Genomic DNA, 18393 nt, shown 5'->3' with positions numbered 1-18393 from the left:
TTAAGAGAGCAATCTATGAATAAGAATAGGATGAAATTCTTGAATTTAAAAATATATCTGAAATAAAAAATTCATGGATGGGCTTATAGCAGTTTGGAGCGAGCAGAAGAGCCAGGGGAACTGAGGACCAATCATTAGAAATTCTCCAATCCGAAGAGCAGAAAGAAAAAAGATTAAAAATAATAGAGCCAGTCACTTGAGGGATAAGAGCAAACTTTCCAACATACACTTAATTGGTCTCAGAAGGAAAGGGGACAGAATGGTGCATAAAATACATTTAACAAAATAATAGCGGAAAATGTTGCAAATCTGATGAAAACAAATTTATATACCACGGAAGCTCGACAAAGGTCACCAAGCAGGATAAACAAAAATAAAACCAGGGCACGACATGGTGAAAGCGCTGAAGCCCAGAGATAAAGGACAAACGCCTTGAAAGCATCCACATGAAAAAAGACACCTTCTGTACAGGCAAATAATGATAAAATAAAAGCTGACTTCTCATCAGAAACAATGGAAGCCAGAGAAAAAATAATTGGACATCTTTAGCCCACTTTTAAAAAACAAAAACAAAACAAAGCTCTAAATGCAGCATTCTAAACCCTGAAAAACCATATTTCAGAACGAGGGCAACACAGAGACACGTTCAGAGACGCAGAAGCTGAGAGAATTAGTCACTAGCAGTTCTGCACGTCAAGAAACGTGAAAAGAAAAAAGGAACTTTTCAGGTTGAAGGGTTATAGCACCACTCAGGAGTTGGAATCAACAGGAAAAAAAATAACATCAGAACCGGCAAACAGGCAGGTAACCATAAAAAAATTATCTTTAAGTTTCTTTTCATCATTTTTTCAAAAGACAGCTGGCTGTTTAGAGTAAAAATTATAAGACTGTAGTACGGAGTTTATAATGGATGTAGATTGTCTTAGTTGTTCTGTTTGCTCTAACAGACGACCAGAGACTGGGTGGCTTGTAAACAACAGAAACTTATTTCTCACAGTTCTGGGGGCTGGACATCCAAGGTCAAGGTGCCAGCAGATTCAGCGTCAGGTGAGGGCCCACTGCCTGGGACATAGATGGCCATCTTTTCACTGCCTTTACACAGCAGAAGGGGCGAGGGAGCTCTCTGGGGTCTCTATTATAAGGGCACTAACCCCCTTCATGAGGCATCTGCTGTCATGACCTACTCACCATTCCAAGGCCCCACCTCCAAATGCCATCACGTTGGCGGTTAAGATCTCGGCATGTGAATTTTTTTGGGGGGGGCACACAAACATTCACTGTATAGCACAGATGTAAAGTGTACTGCAGCAACAGCTCAAAGGTTGTGGGGAGGGGGGCTTCCCTGGTGGCGCAGTGGTTAAGAATCCGCCTGCCAACGCAGGGGACATGGGTTCCATCCCTGGTCCGGGAAGACCCCACATGCCGGGGAGCAACTAACCTCGTGCACCACAACGACTGAGCCTGTGCTCTAGAGCCCTTGAGCTGCAACTACTGAGCCCACGTACCACAACTACTGAAGCCTGTGTGCCTAGAGCCTGTGCTCCACAGCAAGAGAAGCCACCACAAGCAGTCAGTGAAGACCCAACACAGCCAATAAATAAATAAATAAATTTAAAAGAAGAGAAAGGTTTTGGGAAGGAATTCTACTGTTGCAAAGTCCTTGCTTTTAATGTGAAGTGGTACAATATTAATTTTAACTAGACTATAAAAAGTTAAGGATGATTTAAAAATGGGCAAAGATCTGAAAAGACACCTCAAGAAAAAAAGAAACACAGATGGCAAATAAACATATGAAAAGATGCTCAATACCATTAGGGAATTGCAAATTAAATCCACAATGAGATACCTATTAGATACCCTATTAGAACGGCAAAAATCCAAAACACTGACAACACCAAATGCTGGTGAGGACGTGGAGCAACCGGAAGGCTCACTCACTGCTGGTGGGAACGCAGGATGGTGCAGCCACTTAGGAAGGTAGTTTCGTGGTTTCTTACGAAATTAAATGTACGATTCAGCAATTGTACTCCAGGGTATTTACCCAAAGGAGTTGAAAAGTCATGTCTACACGAAACCTTCACACAAATGTTTATGGCAGCTCTGTTCATACATAACTGTCAAAACTTTGAAGCACCTAAGACAGCCTTCAATAGGGGAAGGAATAAATAAGCTACAGTATATTCATACAATGGAATATTAAACAGCACTAAGAAGAAATGAGCTAGGAAGCTATGAAAACGCATAGAGGAACCTTCGATGTATACGACTCAGCAAGGGGAGCCAATCTGAAAAGGCCGCAGACTGTATGATTCCAACTATGGACATTCTGGAAAAGGTACCACGATGGAGACAGTTAAAAGATCCGTGGTTTCCAGAGGTCTGGGGGAGGGAGGGATGAACAGGCTGCAGCTCGAGGATTTTTAGGGCAGAGAAACGGCTCTGTGTGGCTCAGAAGGGGCGGATGCGGGTCATTACACATCTGAGAGCCCGCAGACTGTAGGGACTTTGGTAGACAACGACGTGTCAGTGTTGGCTGGCTGATTATAACAGACGTAAAGCTCTAAGGCAGGATGTTGATGGCGGGAGAGGCTGAGCCAGTGCATACGCAGGGAATATGTGGGACCTTCTGCACTTTTCACTCAATTTTGTTTTTTTATTGATCTCTAAAAAATAAAGCCTGTCATTAAAACAAAAAAAGGTTAAGGATGCACAGTGAACTATAACAGCCAACTAAAAGCAATGCTAAGCAGTAGAGGTACATGTCAATAGAAGAGGGACTTCCCTGGTGGCGCGGTGGTTCAGAATCCGCCTGCCCGTGCAGGGGACACGGGTTCCATCCCTGGTCTGGGAAGATCCCACTGCCGCAGAGCAACTAAGCCCGTGCGCCACAACTAGCGAGCCTGCACGCTAGAGCCTGTGCGCCACAACTACTGAGCCCATGCTCTACAACTATGGAAGCCTGTGTGCCTACAGCCTGTGCTCCACAACAAGAGAAGCCACAGCAATGAGGAGCCTGTGACGGCAAGAGAATAGCTCCTGCTCACAGCAACTAGAGAAAGCCCGCGAGCAGCAATGAAGACCCAATGCAGCCAATAAATAAATATTTTAACAAAAATCCAAAAACTAACACAAGTCTAAAAAATGCACAAAATGCTTGGAATAGACACTTCACAAAGTAAGATACTCATGTATCCAATAAGCATAGGAAACCACGCTCAACAATTATTAAGTTATCTGAGAAATGTAAATTTAAACCATAATGAAATATGATTTTACGCCTACTTGAAGGTATAAAATTAAAACCGTCGAGAATGCCTGGTGTTGGGCTGGGTGTGACAATGGGATCACTCACACATGACTGGTGGGAACACGAAATGGTACAGCCGCCTGGGAAAACAGCTTGGCATACGAACCAGCAACATCACTCCTAGGTGTTACCCGAGATAACTGACAAATACATCCATGATAAGACAATGCTTACTCTAGTTTAACCCCAAACTGGAAATGTCCAGCCACAGGAGAATTATGTGACCAGCTGTGGCGTGCTCATGAAATAGACTGCTACTCAGCAATACAGAGTAAATAAACGGCACACATGAATCTTAAATACACGATCCCGAGCGAGAGAATGCAGACACAAAGAGCACACTCTGTGGGACTCCATTCTCACGAAATTTGAGAACAGGAAAAAGCAATCTGCCGGTGGCAAAAGAAGTCAAAGCAGTGGTTTCTCATGGCGTGTGGGAACCGACTTGAAAAGGAGCACCAGGGAACTTTTCTGGGGCGATGGAAACATTCTTTGTCTTGACTGGTGAGATGGCTACACGCGTGTCCACTTTCATGCAGGTTCATCAGACGGTACCCTTTATGTCTGTGCATCTCACCGCTCCGTTAGATGGGACATGGATGTGTGTGGCGGGGGGAGCCTGGTTTTCACAGATGCCCAGAGGCAGAGAGCAGTTTGAACGTTTGCTTCCTGGAGGTACGAAACAGTTGTTCCTCGGTATCGCAGGGGATTGGTTCCGAGACCCCCGCCTCCGAGGACACCAAAATCTGCGGATGATTTTGGTGCCCTTAATTGGCATCTGCGGGTGTGGGACCCGCGGACACCAAGGGCTGACGGACCAGATTCCGCGGTCATCACACACAGATTCTGTGTTCGCGAGTACCGTCTGCCACCCACATCCCTGGCAGTGATGTGCTCAGCGTTCCTGCTGTCGCCTAGACCACCCCAAGGAGCGGGTGAACACGCGAGTCCATGAAGCCACAGAAGACAGAGGTGCACCGAGCCCCCCAGAGACATCACAGGAGAATGGGAGCTTTTCATTTTATACACTGAACCCTTTTGGTTTTCAAAAGAATGCAAGTAAAGATGACTAGGGCTATGAAGACCACGCTGCGGGCATGAAATGGCACTAAAAGTAGAAAATATTATTAAGAAGCCGAATTATTTCTCCTAAGCAACATGCTTGCGCTCAAATGTCAACATTAGCTTGACCAGCAAGTGAGAAGGGAGCCCGCCCTCTGTGCGTGGTTTCAGACCTTAGGAAGCAGTCCTGCTCTATTAAAATCCAGAGAGAGGCAGCTTCAGCCACGCAAACACGTCCTCTAGGTCATTTTAAACGACAGCACCGTTTAGCGAGCACTCCCCAAGTGGCAGGCACCGTGCTAAGCATTCTGTATGAATTCCTTCATTTACCCTCGTAAGAACCACGTGGGTGTGTATCCTAATTCCTACTTCGCAGGGAAATTGCGGTGCAGCCCGGTCAGTCACTTTCCTGAGGCCCCTTCACCCAAGTGACAACTGAACGAAGGCAGCTGGACGGTCCCTGTTTCTTAGGTTGGGATCTTCCAAAGCCGACCCGGAGACAAGGAGTCCGGTGCCAGCAGGGCACCTGGACGTGAGCCCAGGAAAGCTGGGGGAAGGGGCAGGGGGAGCAGAGGAAAAGTGGGGAAGTGAGAGCTGATGAGCAGGGTACCGCGGGGCCGCTCAGCGCGCCAGTCTGAGTCTCTCTGGGCAACTGTGTATTCGATGGGTGAACTGCCCCCCTACCCCCGCCCCCACCAGGGGCAAGGAAGCCAAACCCTTGTCCGCTGCACCCCCCTGGCAGAAGGACCATTCTCGGGGCATCAGCCCTCAGAGCTCACGGTCTGTCCCGCACAGAGGAAGTCCACAGCTTGGAGGAGGAAGCCCTTAGTCCGCATGTGCTTGTACCTTAGACCTTTTCTCCAAGGTGGCTGGGTGCTTCTGTTTTTTTAACTGAAATATTTTCTCTAACTCAACGTATCTCAAAAATATCTGATTTCAGCGCGTATCATTCCCAGGAAAATCTGCCCCTACGTGTTCACAGCACCATCATTCGCTTTAGCCAAAAAGTGGAAACACCCAAACTGTCCATGAGCTGATGAGTGGAGAAACACCACGTGGCTCTTCCATACATGGGACTAGCGCTGGCCTTCGCTGCAACCCAGGGGAACCCGGCCAACGTCAGGCCAAGTGCAAGAAGCCAGGCGCAAAGGGCCTCCTACTCCAGACACGACACGTCCACGGCAGGCCGCCCACGGGGACAGAAGGCAGAGGAGTGGCTGCCAGGGAATGGGGGTGAGCGGATGGTGGGGCTTCTTTTGGGGGTGATAGAAACCTTCTGGCATTAAAGAATGGTGATGGTTGCACAACGAGGTGAATACCCTATAAACTACTGAATTTGGGCACTTTAAAATGGTGGATTTCATGCTGTGTGAATTACATCTCAATAAGAAAACATGAAATATAAACATTATTCATGAGATATCTTACATTCCTTTTCTCCATACTGAGTCTTCGAAATCCAGTGTGTATTTTGCATCTACAGCACATGTGCATTTGGTGTTTGTTTGCTTTGTTTTTTTGTTTTTTGGCTGCACTGGGTCTTCGTTGCTACGCGTGAGGTTTTTCTAGCTGTGGCGAGGGGAGGCTACTCTTTGTAGCAGTGCACGGGCGTCTCAGTGCGGTGGCTTCTCTTGTTTCAGAGCATGGGCTGTAGGTGCGTGGGTTCAGCAGTTGTGGTGCCCGGGCTTAGCTGCTCCGTGGCATGTGGGATCTTCCCAGACCAGGGATCGAACCCACATTGGCAGATGGATTCTTACCCACTGTGCCACCAGGGAAGTCCAGCACACCTGCACCTGGATGGTGGCTGGCCTTCTGATACACGTGGTTCTCTCCTGGTGGCTCATGCATCCTGGGGGCAGCTCCGGGGCCCCACCCCTGAAGCCCTTTCAGCTGCGGTGTTCTGTGGTGTTGAGACCGTAGCCATGACTCGGCCACAGTGAGTCCCAGGCACGAACTGGGACCTGTGTGTCTTAAGCTGTGGGGCTCAGGCATGGAGTTAAGTTTTTCTAAGAGGCCCTAGCAGCCACAGCACCTGTGGAAAAACACACACAGCCCTTCTGGCCTGGTCTCTTTGGGTCTTGAGACATAAGGACCTCTAAACCAGGGAGGGCATCTGTAATGGGCATCTGGAGCCCTCCCCAGGGGAAAAGGGCAGGCATGTGCCTGGGGGACAGCGCTGCGTGTCCCCTGCTGGAACTCCGGGCACCGTTCACTGTGCAGCCAGACACCCCGTCCCTCCCTGCTGGCCACCTGTCACCTCTGACGGGCAGACGCGCAGCAGAGGCTCCTGTGCACCCTTAGGGCTCCCCTTTCATCATCCACCTTTGAGAACAAGGACAAGGAAGCTGTTGGAAGCAGGAAGGCTTTGAGTCACCACGGTCTCTGTCCAGGAGACAGGACAGCACAGGACAGAGCAGCCACGCTTGGTGGAGCCAGGAGACCTGGGCCGCGTCTCCTCGGATGAGAGGCTAGTAGGGGTGCGGCTGGGCAGGGTGCCGGGTGACACGAGATGCTATCCTGGTCCGGGAAGGACAGGGATGGAGGGAATGAGCAGGGCTGCGTCCCCATGGCAGGTGCTATTTTAGTCCTACGGCTGAAGATGCTTTCCATTAGGTAAAGTGGCTCTGGGGCTGAGAGCTGGGCCGCCAGAGAAAACAGGGAGAGCGCTGGCTCTCCTGGATGCGTAGCTGCCGCGGCGCCCCTGCCCGTGAATGTGGGCAGGCTTCCCCTTTCAGTCCTGGCTTCAGCAAGGAGCAAAGGCGGTCTTGGGTCAAAAAGGGAAAAGGCAGCCTTGATGCGGCACAGTGAACACAGACTGAGCTCCCATCACTTGCCCTGCCGGCTGGGGTGGGAGTGGGGCCAAGGCCAGGGGAGGCCCGCCTCCCCTCCAGGGACCCCTCCTCCCCCTTGGAGCTCTGATCACGGGGCCTAATGAATGGTGCGACTGTCACTCCGATGGTTATCTTTCATCGGAGATAAGCAGGCCCCTCCCGGCAGACAGGGGCATACGGGAGGTGCAGTGTACTGGCTGGAGGCTGAAGTCATGTATTCGACAGTTAGGAAAAGCCCACTGTTTGAGCCTGAGCTGCTCAAATCATATAAAAATGACAAACGATTGGGTGGTTTTCAAAAGAATCAGTGCTGTCGTCATAAAAAAGATGCATGGAAGTTTTGCAGTTGTTGTTAACTTTTATTTCCCTCATAAAAGGGAAAAACAGTCTCTGCGTGACTGTCTCCCAAGGATAATATTTTAGAGAATATTTTTCTCAAATAGTGTTTGGTAAACGCGGACTTTCCCAGTTTGCGGGGGTCCTGTGTGTCCTCTGTCCTGGAGGAACGCAGCTGTTCCACTGCCTCTCTCTGTGGGGGCTGTTTCTTGCTCCTAGGACGGCTCTGCAGCTCCCAGGGTGTGGGGGCTGGGCCAGGACTGGCCCATCTTTCTCTTCTATGACACGTCACGTTTTTCACAATACTCTTCTTTTCACTGTTTCCTAATATCTAAATAGCAAAACGGCAAGATTCTGGGGCGTTTCTGCACTGCCCTGCTCCACCAGGACTGTTAGGAGTGAACACGGTGGGGCCCCCAGGAAAGGCCAGGCCCAGAATCCCTGGCAGCTGCACATAAGTCTGGACACAAGGCTCCTACGTCTTCTCCTGAGGTTCTTTTTCCCGCCATTGTGAACGTGGCCTGGTGATGGCAGGGCAAGTGGGGCTCCTTACAGGCCCTGCCTCAGGGCTGCGTGGCCAGGACCGGTTATCAAGCTGGGGTGAGGGTTGAGAGGGTGATGGCTGGGAGATGGAAGCCTATTTCCAGAGAGACAGAAGCTCAAAGAGTTAAAGACTCCCATGAGCAATTTCCAAAAGGGCAGAGAGTCGCACAAAAATCCCTCTTTCTTCCTCCAGTGACAATCTTGCCAATATATGATCATGCTGCCATGGCCCCCAGTCTTCCTTTCCTGAAGCTCATCCCTGTTCTGTCCACCTGCTTGGCTTGTTTTTCTTTTTCCTTTGTTCTTCAATCAAAGGGCCCCTGTTCTGGGTCCTATCAAGTAGCCAGCGTCCTTCCCAGGGAATCCTGCCCGCAGCGTGGGGTCCCAGGGCTCAGTCCTCAGTCCCTCCCTCCCTGGGGAGCTCATCAGGCCCATGGCTGCAAACACCACCCACACTGACGGCCTAATGTCACATCCCCAGCTCAGGTGTGGTCCAATGTCATATGCCCAGCTCAGGTGTGGTCCAATGTCACATGCCCAGCTCAGGTGTGGTCCAATGTCACATGCCCAGCTCAGGTGTGGTCCAATGTCACATCCCCAGCTCAGGTGTCATGGCTCCTCTAGACACATTCACCTGATGCCGATGTCCAACAGGTGAACCATACCCCCCTCCCGCTGCAAGCCCATGTCACCCTCAGCTCACACCCTTATGGGGCTGCTGTTCCATCCTTTCCATGGCTCAGGCCAGACTCCCAAGGCTTCTCCAACTGCTCTTTCCTTATATCCTGCTTCCACTCAGTCAGGAAATAAGCTTGGCTCTTCCTTCAGAACACGCTGGAATCTGACTGGTCCTTACCACCTCCGCTTCCCTCCCCACATGGGAATCATGGCAGTAGCTCCTCATGGACCTTCAAGGTCCCACATGACCTGCCCCCAAGCACCCTCCAGCCTCATCTCCAAATATCTGAGCTCTGAAGAGCTGGAGTGAGGAACACTTGGTGGTTACCAGGAGGTCAGTGGAGGCCCCATAGGGCTGGTGCCTCAGCTGCAGGACAGAACTCTTCCTGGAGTACAGGTTCTCTAGAACCGACCTAGCAAAGCTAAAAAAGAGGTCTCAAAGGCATCAAACTGACTTGTAAGTAATGTAATTGTCTGCCAGGACAGAGCCCAGGCTCTTTAACGGAAGAAAACAAGATCCAGATGATCTACAAGACAACAAAGATGCAAACATGGATACACAAAGACATGAAGGAAAAATATAATTGACTGTTGAAAGCAAAAATTGATAACTGTGTATTATGGGGTTTAAAACATACGTAGGAGTAAAATGTATGACATAAAGCACAAAGAATGAGGCAGGAGAAGTGGAAGCTCACTGTTCCGAGAGTCTTGCATTATTGTGAAGTGGGGTGATGGAATTTAAAGGCAGGTTGTGACAAGTCGATGCTACACACTAGAACACCAAGAGCAGCTACAAAGAGATAAAACAAAGAAGTACAGCTCATAAGTCAAGAATGGAGAAAAAAATGAAATAAAAAAATGCTCAGTATCCAAACAATGCAGAAAGAGAGGAAAATATCAAAAAAGAATAATAAGACAAATAGAAAATGAGTAACAAGGGAATAGATTTAAACCCAACCATATCAATAATTACATTTAATGTAAACAGCTTAAAAACCTAATTAAAAAGCTGAAATTGCCAGCATTGATAATGCTGCCTATAAGAAATCCACTTCAAATATAAAGACATTAAAAGTAGAAGGATGGAAAGGGATATAACATCGGAGCACTAAGCACAAGCAAGCTGGAGTGGTTAATGTAACACGAGATAAAGGAGACTTGACAACAACAAGGAATAGTACCAAGGATAAAGGGCAAATTTTCTTAAGAATAAAGGAGCTGATACATCAAGAAGACATGACCATCCTAAACACGTATGCACCCAATAACACAAACTGAAAAGCACAAAAGCAAAACCAGAGAGAACTGAGAAATGAAACAACACATCCACAACAGAGTTGAATATTCCAATACTCATTCTTCAGTAATCAATAGAACAAGAAGACAAAAAAGTAAAGGTACAGAAAACTTGAACTATACTATCAACTAACTTGACCTCATTGACATTTATAGAATCTTTCACCCAGTGACAATAGTACTCATTCTTTTTTATGTGTACATGGAACAGTCACCAGATATACCATGTATCTCAATAAATCAAAAAAGACTGAAGTTATACAGCCACAATGGACTGAATAGAAATCAATACCAGAAATATAACTGAAAATACCCAAATATTTGAAAATTAAATAATACACTTCTAAATAATAAATGGATCAGAAAAGGAATCACAAGGTAAATTAGACAATATTTGAAGGTGAATAAAAATGAAAACACAACACATCAAAATTTATGAGATACAGCTAAAGTATGTTTTGAGGGAAATCTCTAGCTTTATATTATTATATTAAAAAAAGAAAGACCTAAAATCAATGATCCAAGAAAAAGAAGAACACATTAGATCTGGATGAATAGAAGGAAAGAAATAATAAACATAAGGGAAGAAATCAGTGAAATAGGAAGCACACAATAGAGTAAACTAATGAAACCCATTTCTTTGGGAAAAGAAATTAGTATGATTTATAAATCTCTAGTTAGACTGATCAACTTAAAAAGGGAGAAGATATAAATTACTAATATCTTGAATGAAAGGGGGAATTTCACTGCAATCCCCTAAAGAGGATAACAAGGACATATTTCAAACTATATCATACCAGTAAATTCTTAGATAACTCTTGGGTGGAATGGACACACCTTTCTAAAATTAACCCCAAATAAATAGAAAACTTGAAGGTACCTATTAAATTGAATTCATAATTTGAAAGCTTCCCAAAAGAAACTCCAAACACAGATGGATTCACTGGTGAATTCTATTAGACATTTAAGGTAGAAATAATGCCAACCCTATACAAACTCTTCCACAAAACAGAGGAGGGTGGAACACTTCCCAGCTCATTTTATGAGGCTAGATGAGCATACTATAAGAAAAGAAAACTATGGACCAATATACCTCATTAATATAGATGCAAAAGTCCTTCACAAGATATTTGCAAATTTAATCCAAAACGAGAAGAAAATATGCCATGGCCAAATGAAGCTTATACTAGGAATGCAAGGTTAGTTCAATGTTTTAGAATCAATCAGTAAAATGCACTACTAGTGGGAGAGAGGAACAAAACATGATGGTCTCAATACAGGCAGAAAAAGCATTTGACAAAATCCAACAACAATTTGTGATTAAAACTCTTAAATTAGGAATAGAAATTAAAAAAAAAAAATCCTCAACCTGCTAAAGGGCATCTACCAAAAAACCTTACAGCTAATATCAAAAATGATGTTGAAGAACTTCATACACTCCCTCTGAGATTGAGAACAAGGCAAGAATCTCCACTCACACTTTCCATCCTTCCATTGTACTAGGTATCCTACCTGGTACCATAAAGCAAGAAGAAGAAACAAAAGAAATAAATGGCATCAGATTTGAAAGGAAGAAGCAATTCTCTTTTTGGCTATGTAGATCACATGAAATTTACTAATAGGTACTAGACCTAATACATGAGTTTAGCCAGGTCATACACACAAATGCCAGTTGCATTTGTATAAACTAAAAAGTATTAGATATTGAAAAATTAAAAAATCCACTGACAGTGGCATTAAACCTATAAAACAGTTGGTGATAAATTTATCAACATACATTCAAGAACTTTACACTGACAGCTATAATACACCAGTGAGAGACAGTGTGGCCTTGGGTAAGGGTGGACATGTCTACTAATGGAACTGGATGGTAAGACTCACACACACACGGTCAGCTGACTTGTGACAAAGGTGCCATAAGAATTCAATGGGGGAAGGATCGCTTTTTCAACAAGTGGTGCTGGAACAAATGGACATCTGTACAGAGAGAGTGAACCTCAATTCTTCTCTCCTTCACTTGAAGGTGGGCAAGACGTAGGGACTTGCTTCCAAAGAATCGAGCAAGGAAAGGGGAAAGTAGTGACTTTACAGTGAAGAAGGCAGTGATTCTTGTGGGTGTCACGGACCCCAGGTATTCCTTCCAAAAATCCACACCTCCAGACTGATCATGAGAAAAGTGTCAGCCAAGCCCAGATTGAAGGGCATCCTACAGACTCTTAAAGACTGCCAAGGTCATGACAACCAAGGGACGTCCGAGACACTGTCAGCCCAGAAGTGACTGCGAAGGCATCACACGTAAGTGTGCACTGGATCCTGGAAGAGAGAACGGACCTCAGGGTCCGGGATCTAGTTAAGAACAATGACAAGTAATAAACAGGTTTATCACTTAGTCAAAGGCTGGATAAGCTTTTCACGTGAAAAACTTATTTTCATACTAAAAAAAGTTGGAACTCAGATTTTATTCTAACATCTATCACCAAGAGAACTGAATTAAGAGTTTTCATAAAGAGCTACTCAGGCATAAAAATATTTAAAGCAACCAGAGCTCCCAGGTAAACACTGTCACCTGAAAGATGAGACCCTGAGACACAGAAACGTCGGGGCCTTCCTCACACACTACCCAGCACAGTATAGGTGGCATCAAAATTCTATTCCATAGCCATCAATCTTACAAAAATTAAAATTAAATTAGTATTAAAATTTAAAAAGAGAAATAAACCTCAACTTTTGCCTCAGCCCATACACAAAAATTAACTCAAAATGGGTCACTGACCTAAATGCAAAACCTGAAACTATAAAACCTGTAGAAGAAAACAGAGAAGAAAACTTCACAACTATGGGATAAAATAAGATTTCTTTGGACACTAAAAGCACAAACCATAAAAGAACAGAATTGATAAACTGGGCCTAATCAAAATTCAATCCTGGTCATTGACATACACTCATAAGAAAATGAAAAGGCATGTTACAGATCAGGAGAAAATATTTATAATATCTACCTGACAAGAGCTGTGTATCCCAAATATACCAAGAACACCTGAAATTCAAGAATAAGAAGGAAAACTACCCTCTGCCACCGCAACCAACAAATCAGAAAGGGTTTGAAGAAATACTTCATAAAAGAAGATTTATGAATGGACAGTAAATACTTTGAGATACTCACCATCATTAATCACTAGGGAAACACAAATTGAAACCAAATGCAGTTCCACTCCACTCCCAATAGAATGATTCACACAAACGAGACTGACAATATCCAGTGCTGCCGAGACCGTGAGGCAACGGGAACTCTCGTACATTACGGGTGAGGGTGCGAGGTGTGCAGGAAGACCGCCTGGCAGTATTTCTTATAAAGTGAAACATACACTTAACCATGGGACCCACCAACCCCAGTCAATCCCACTGACTCCAAGGGAAATAAAAACATGTGTCCCTGTAAATGCTTGTACTTGGATGCTCGTAGCTGCCTTATTCATAAAAGCCCCCAAATTGGAAATAACCCCGATGTCCTTCAACAGGCGAAAGGGTAAACAAACGGTGGTCCAGCCATACCTGGAATGTTACTCACTAATAAAAAGGAGTCACCGACACACACACAGCACGTGGACGAGTCTCAAAACACCAGGTCGCGTCAAAAAAAGAGCACACGTTATGCAACTTCTTTTCTATGAAACTCTCGAAAAGACAAATCTCATCTATGGTGTCAGAGAGCCGGTTGGTGGCTGACAGAGGCCAGGAGCGGAGGGACGGGGGTTACGTGGGAAGAGGCACGAGAACTTTTTAAGGTAATGTAAGTGTTCCTGGTCTTTGTTTTGGTGGTAGTTAACAAGGATGTATAAGACTTTCAAAACTTATCAAGATACACACTTAAACGGGAGCATTTTATTACGCATAAATCATACATAAATAAGAGTGGTCAAAGACCCACAAGGAAATGGGATTGTAAGATAACAACATCCCTGCCTGCATGAGGCATCCTGAGGGCTGGCCTTCTGGCCTCACTGTCTGAATAGGCCGGACAGGCACCGGGCCCAGGAGACAAGGTGGGGTGTCACCCAGTGTCTGCTACATTGTCAGGACCGTGTGGGAGGGGGTGGGGCTGGGCATCCTGGGGGTCGTCGGGGGCAGAGTACAGCTGTCTCTCCAGCAGTATGTAGCTTTAGACTCTGCAACAGTGCTGGGCTTCAGAGTCAACGTGTAACTCATACATATTCAATCACAGGGGCAGCCTGGGGCTTTTTTTTTTTCCTTTTAATTTAAAAAATGATAGCAAGGCCTTACCAGAGAGTTGCTTGATGGCCACGGGTCTCACTTTGTAGGGAGTGCTGCAAGAGAGAAGGCAGTTCCACTGTAAGATGCTGTCAAAGACGTTCGCACACAGCTGGTCCGAGAGATAAGCACGCAGGCTGAATTAGAATTCAGTGAATTAGGTCTTTTAAAAATGAGTTTCTTTGGCGGGTCTAAGCTTCCTCATTCAGAAGAATTCTAAATACTTTAAATATATCATTTAAACGATGGACCTCCTCTATAATGTTCATACTCGGTTAATAAAATACACATGCTGAACGCAGCTGGGGTGGCGGAGAATCGCCCTGGTCCGTCCTGACACCTGACGGATGCACGAGGCTCTCCCGCTTTTGCTTGGTTTGAGCTCCTGGTGACCGCACCCCCCCAAGCACACAAGACAGGATGGTGTTAATAACTCCGTCAAAAATGCACGGTACCTGGGCTGCCACGGTAATCATGAGACCCACGGAGGTGGGGAGAGGATACTGGTGATGGGGAAGACAGAGTCAAGGTCACTGTCCCTGACGTACAAGGACCTCTGGCAAAGGTGTGTGTGGGGAAGACGAATAAGTCAATGGAAAACGGGCAAAGACCAAGAACAGGCAATGGTTGGTGACAGTGTAAAGAGAGGGACCTCAGCAAAGAGGCTATTTTTTTACCCAGATTTTAGAATCTGATGACAGGAGTGCTACAAGGGCACAGGGACTCAGGCTCTCACAGGTCTTGCCGGTGGGGGTCCGGATCCCACCACCTTGGGAAAAGCAACCTGGCAGCACTGATTCAAGTGTAAGATCCTTTGTCTCCGCACGTGAACCTGGGAACAAAGGCATGAACTCCTGTTATCTCACACGGGGGTGCCTTCCTCTGTCACTCGTGCGTTCGCTCACTGAGCACGTGTCTGGCTGAGTGCTCAGGGTGCGTGGGTTCTGGTGGCACAAGAGTGAACCAGACAAGAACATCCTGCCCTCACGGATCCGAAGCGCCACGGCCAAGTACGCATTGAAAGGACGTGACTGCTGCCACTTGAATGGCCAAGACACACGCGGGCCCCCTCCACCGGGGATGGGTGACACATTAGCCGAACTGTGGAGTGTCACTCCGGTGTCAAAAGGATGAGGTGAGTGTGCAAGTACTGACGTGGAGGGATGCCATGTCTCGTTAGGGAGACACAGCAAGTTACAGGGTCACAGACAGACAACCAGCTTCGCGCTGGAGAAAGTACAGAGACTTCGGAAGGATTCACTTCAAACTCTTAGCAGTGCTTCACTGGGGGTCATACCTGCGGTTTAATGGCGGTAGGCCACATGCAAAAATTTTTACAATTTAGAACGCCAACGAAGGACAAAAATAACAACTGTGTGGCACTATGGGTGATGGACAGACAACCTCACGGTGATCTCGAGCCCGCCTCCCCACGAGGGGTTCCTCCCGGTGGGTGAAGCCCATGAGGCAAGTCCACTCCCACCCATCCCCCTCAGGAGCACCCTGTCTAGGGAAAGGCCCTCTTCCAAAGGTCCCCGAAAGCTAGTTATTTGGGACTTGGGGTACTTTCTCTACAGAGATTTTGTCATGACGGTGTTTGGGTCCTGGCAGATCACAGAACACCTTGCTCAGAATCCACAAGGTTTGAAGTGTGGCCCCACCGTAGAGCAGGTGAGCCACGTGGGTGTCACCAGGCTGGGGTGGGCTCCGCCAAGGTGGTACTAGCGGCCTCAGTCATCACACTGACAGCCGAGCAGGGCGATTCCATCTCCGCCTCCGACCCTCCCAGCAGCCAGCAGCCTCGCCAGCTTGCAGGTTCCAGGAGCCAGAGCTCAGGGAGGGTGGGTACCTCACTGAAACCCACCCAGGGTGTGTGGACTTGACTTTGAACCAGATGTGCGTCTAGAGGTGGTGCTCTGGGCCACGAGTCGGCACCGCCCAGGAGAGGAGCAGGGGTCTGGGGCCGGGGCCACGTGGTGAGGGGCGCAGAGAGCCAAGGGGAGGTGGCCAACACCTCCCCCGTCTCCTCCTCCCTCAGCCCCCCTCCCCCCATAAGCAGCACGGATGCTGGGGCAGTGGGTGGAGAGACGGGATCCCAGGCCTGAGGGGGGCAGGAGGGGGCCTCCCCTCCCTCCCCCTCCCCTCCTCTCTCTCCCTCCTCTGCAGCCACGAGGACTGTCTCTCCTCCCCGCCTCCCCGTAGGCCGATGCTGGTGGGGGAGGCGGTGGGGACGGCGCAGATGGAGTGCGGGAGGCGGGTGGGAGTGGAGGCCTGCGTTGGCCCCCGCAGTGTGGGGGAGGGTAGGGAGAGCTGCAGCGGCGTGTCCCAGGGACCCGCACGTCAGAGGCGCTGACGACAGCTGGCCCCCCAAGATCACTCTCGGCCCCCCATCCTTAATCCTCTTGGCCGTCAGCAGCGGGGTGTCCTCAGAACCAGCCACGTTGCTTCCATGACGGGACGAACGCCCGCCTCGGCCTAGAGTCAGCTGCGACTTCATCACTTCCTCCTCAACGACGGAACTCAGATAAACCACTTTCCGCGTGCCTTGAACTTGTATTTGCCTTTTTCCAAAAGGTAATTGCCTCTTTCTAACACGTGGGGCGGGAGCCACGCCAGAATCCAGGAGGCCCTCCTCCCCAGCCAAGGGGACGGCCGCGCACGCCATCCTGGCAAGAGCGCGGCCCTTTCATCCGCTGGACAGCTTCACGTGCCACAGCTTGGCTGAAGTCGGAAATCCCTCTCTCCACACGCCCTGCTGCACGCCCCATCTTTTCTCGTACTTCTTAAGCATCCGTTTGTCTTCTTCGACACGCATCTCGACGCAGCAGTGGCAGAAAGGAAAGGGCTGTTGAGAAGCAGCACGCCGGTCACCAAGGGATCCGGAAGGAGCACTCGGACCGGACGCTCAGTCCCTCCCAGCAGGATCTGAACCAGGCGGGATGGGTCTCCTCTCATCCACTGGTCTTTAGGAATCAGGGCTGATGAGCAATCAATCACCTTTCCTAGCAGCTTCAAAAGAGAGAGGAAGCCACTCAGCCCATTGCTAGATGAGAGCCCCTCTGACTTAGCTCAGGATATTCCAGGTTGTTTAAAATGCTGGGCTGAATGTTCTCTGATAGGAAGGCAAGACGTGTTTTGCAGGAAGAGTCAGAAGGTCATGAGATTTGGTTTGCAACGAGCCCAAAAGTTTAGTCTAAGAGATGGGGCAACTGGGACCCCGACTTTTTTTTTTTTTTGTAAATTTGTTTATTTATTGGCTGGCTGCATTGGGTCTTCGTTGCTGTGCACGGGCTTTCTCTAGTTGTGGTGAGCGGGGGCTACACTTTGTTGCTGTACAGGGGGATTCTCACTGCGGTGGCTTCTCTTGTTGTGGAGCACAGGCTCTAGGCGCATAGGCTTCAGTAGTTGTGGCACACGGTCCTAGCTGCTCCACAGGATGTGGGATCTTCCCGGACTAGGGCTCAGACCCGTGTCCCCCTGCATTGACAGGCGGATTCTAAGCTACTGAGCCACCAGTGCAGTCCTGGGACCCCATCTTTCGATTGGTATCCAGGTGGTCAGTCAAGAGCCCTTGGAATTTGGAGAAGAGGCTGTGAAAATGCACCCTGTGAGCGTGAACTGGGCAGAAAGTGGGTGAGGTGTGCGATCTGGTGCCCCCAGGTGAGCCCCTCCCGCAAAGTGTTTCCTGGATCTGAGGCGGGGGGAGAGGCACTTACGAGGCTGCCCTGAGGGGCTGCAGGGTCTTTAGAGGTGGAGGAAGCTGGAGGGACACCACCTGACCTGACTGTCTTCTGGGAAGAAACAAAATTCGTCCAGCCCTTTCCGAGAAGGGGAAACCCTGCGTCTGGTAGACGTGACCGTCTGGTCACTGGTGGGCTGAGCACCCTGCTGGGGTCAAGAGCAGTCTCCTAGGTTTTCCCCCCTTTACACAGCGATTCTCACCCATGCTGCATATTGGAATCACCCGGTGAGCTTTAAAAAAATCCCTCAAAAATCCGCATTTACTGGGTCCCAGTGGGGAGTCTGGTCGTCAGCGCCTTTTTGACGGTCCCAGTGGTTTGAACCTGT

At 48.1% G+C, this 18393-nt stretch overlaps 1 protein-coding gene across 4 annotated transcripts in view; it reads right to left on the bottom strand.

Annotated features, from left to right (window-relative positions):
• The window catches only part of PDE9A (phosphodiesterase 9A), a 92998-nt gene that overhangs the window by 41852 nt on the left and 32753 nt on the right, over nt 1–18393 (bottom strand). For all 4 annotated transcript variants that reach the window (XM_057697916.1, XM_057697918.1, XM_057697917.1 and 1 more), the window contains exon 4: nt 14338–14381. In XM_057697916.1, coding sequence (XP_057553899.1) covers nt 14338–14381 — 44 coding nt within the window. The remainder of the gene's footprint in view (nt 1–14337; nt 14382–18393) is intronic.

Source organism: Hippopotamus amphibius, chromosome 10, assembly GCF_030028045.1.
Source record: "Hippopotamus amphibius kiboko isolate mHipAmp2 chromosome 10, mHipAmp2.hap2, whole genome shotgun sequence".
Lineage (NCBI taxonomy): Eukaryota > Metazoa > Chordata > Mammalia > Artiodactyla > Hippopotamidae > Hippopotamus > Hippopotamus amphibius.
This window is presented reverse-complemented; position numbering and strand designations above follow the sequence as displayed.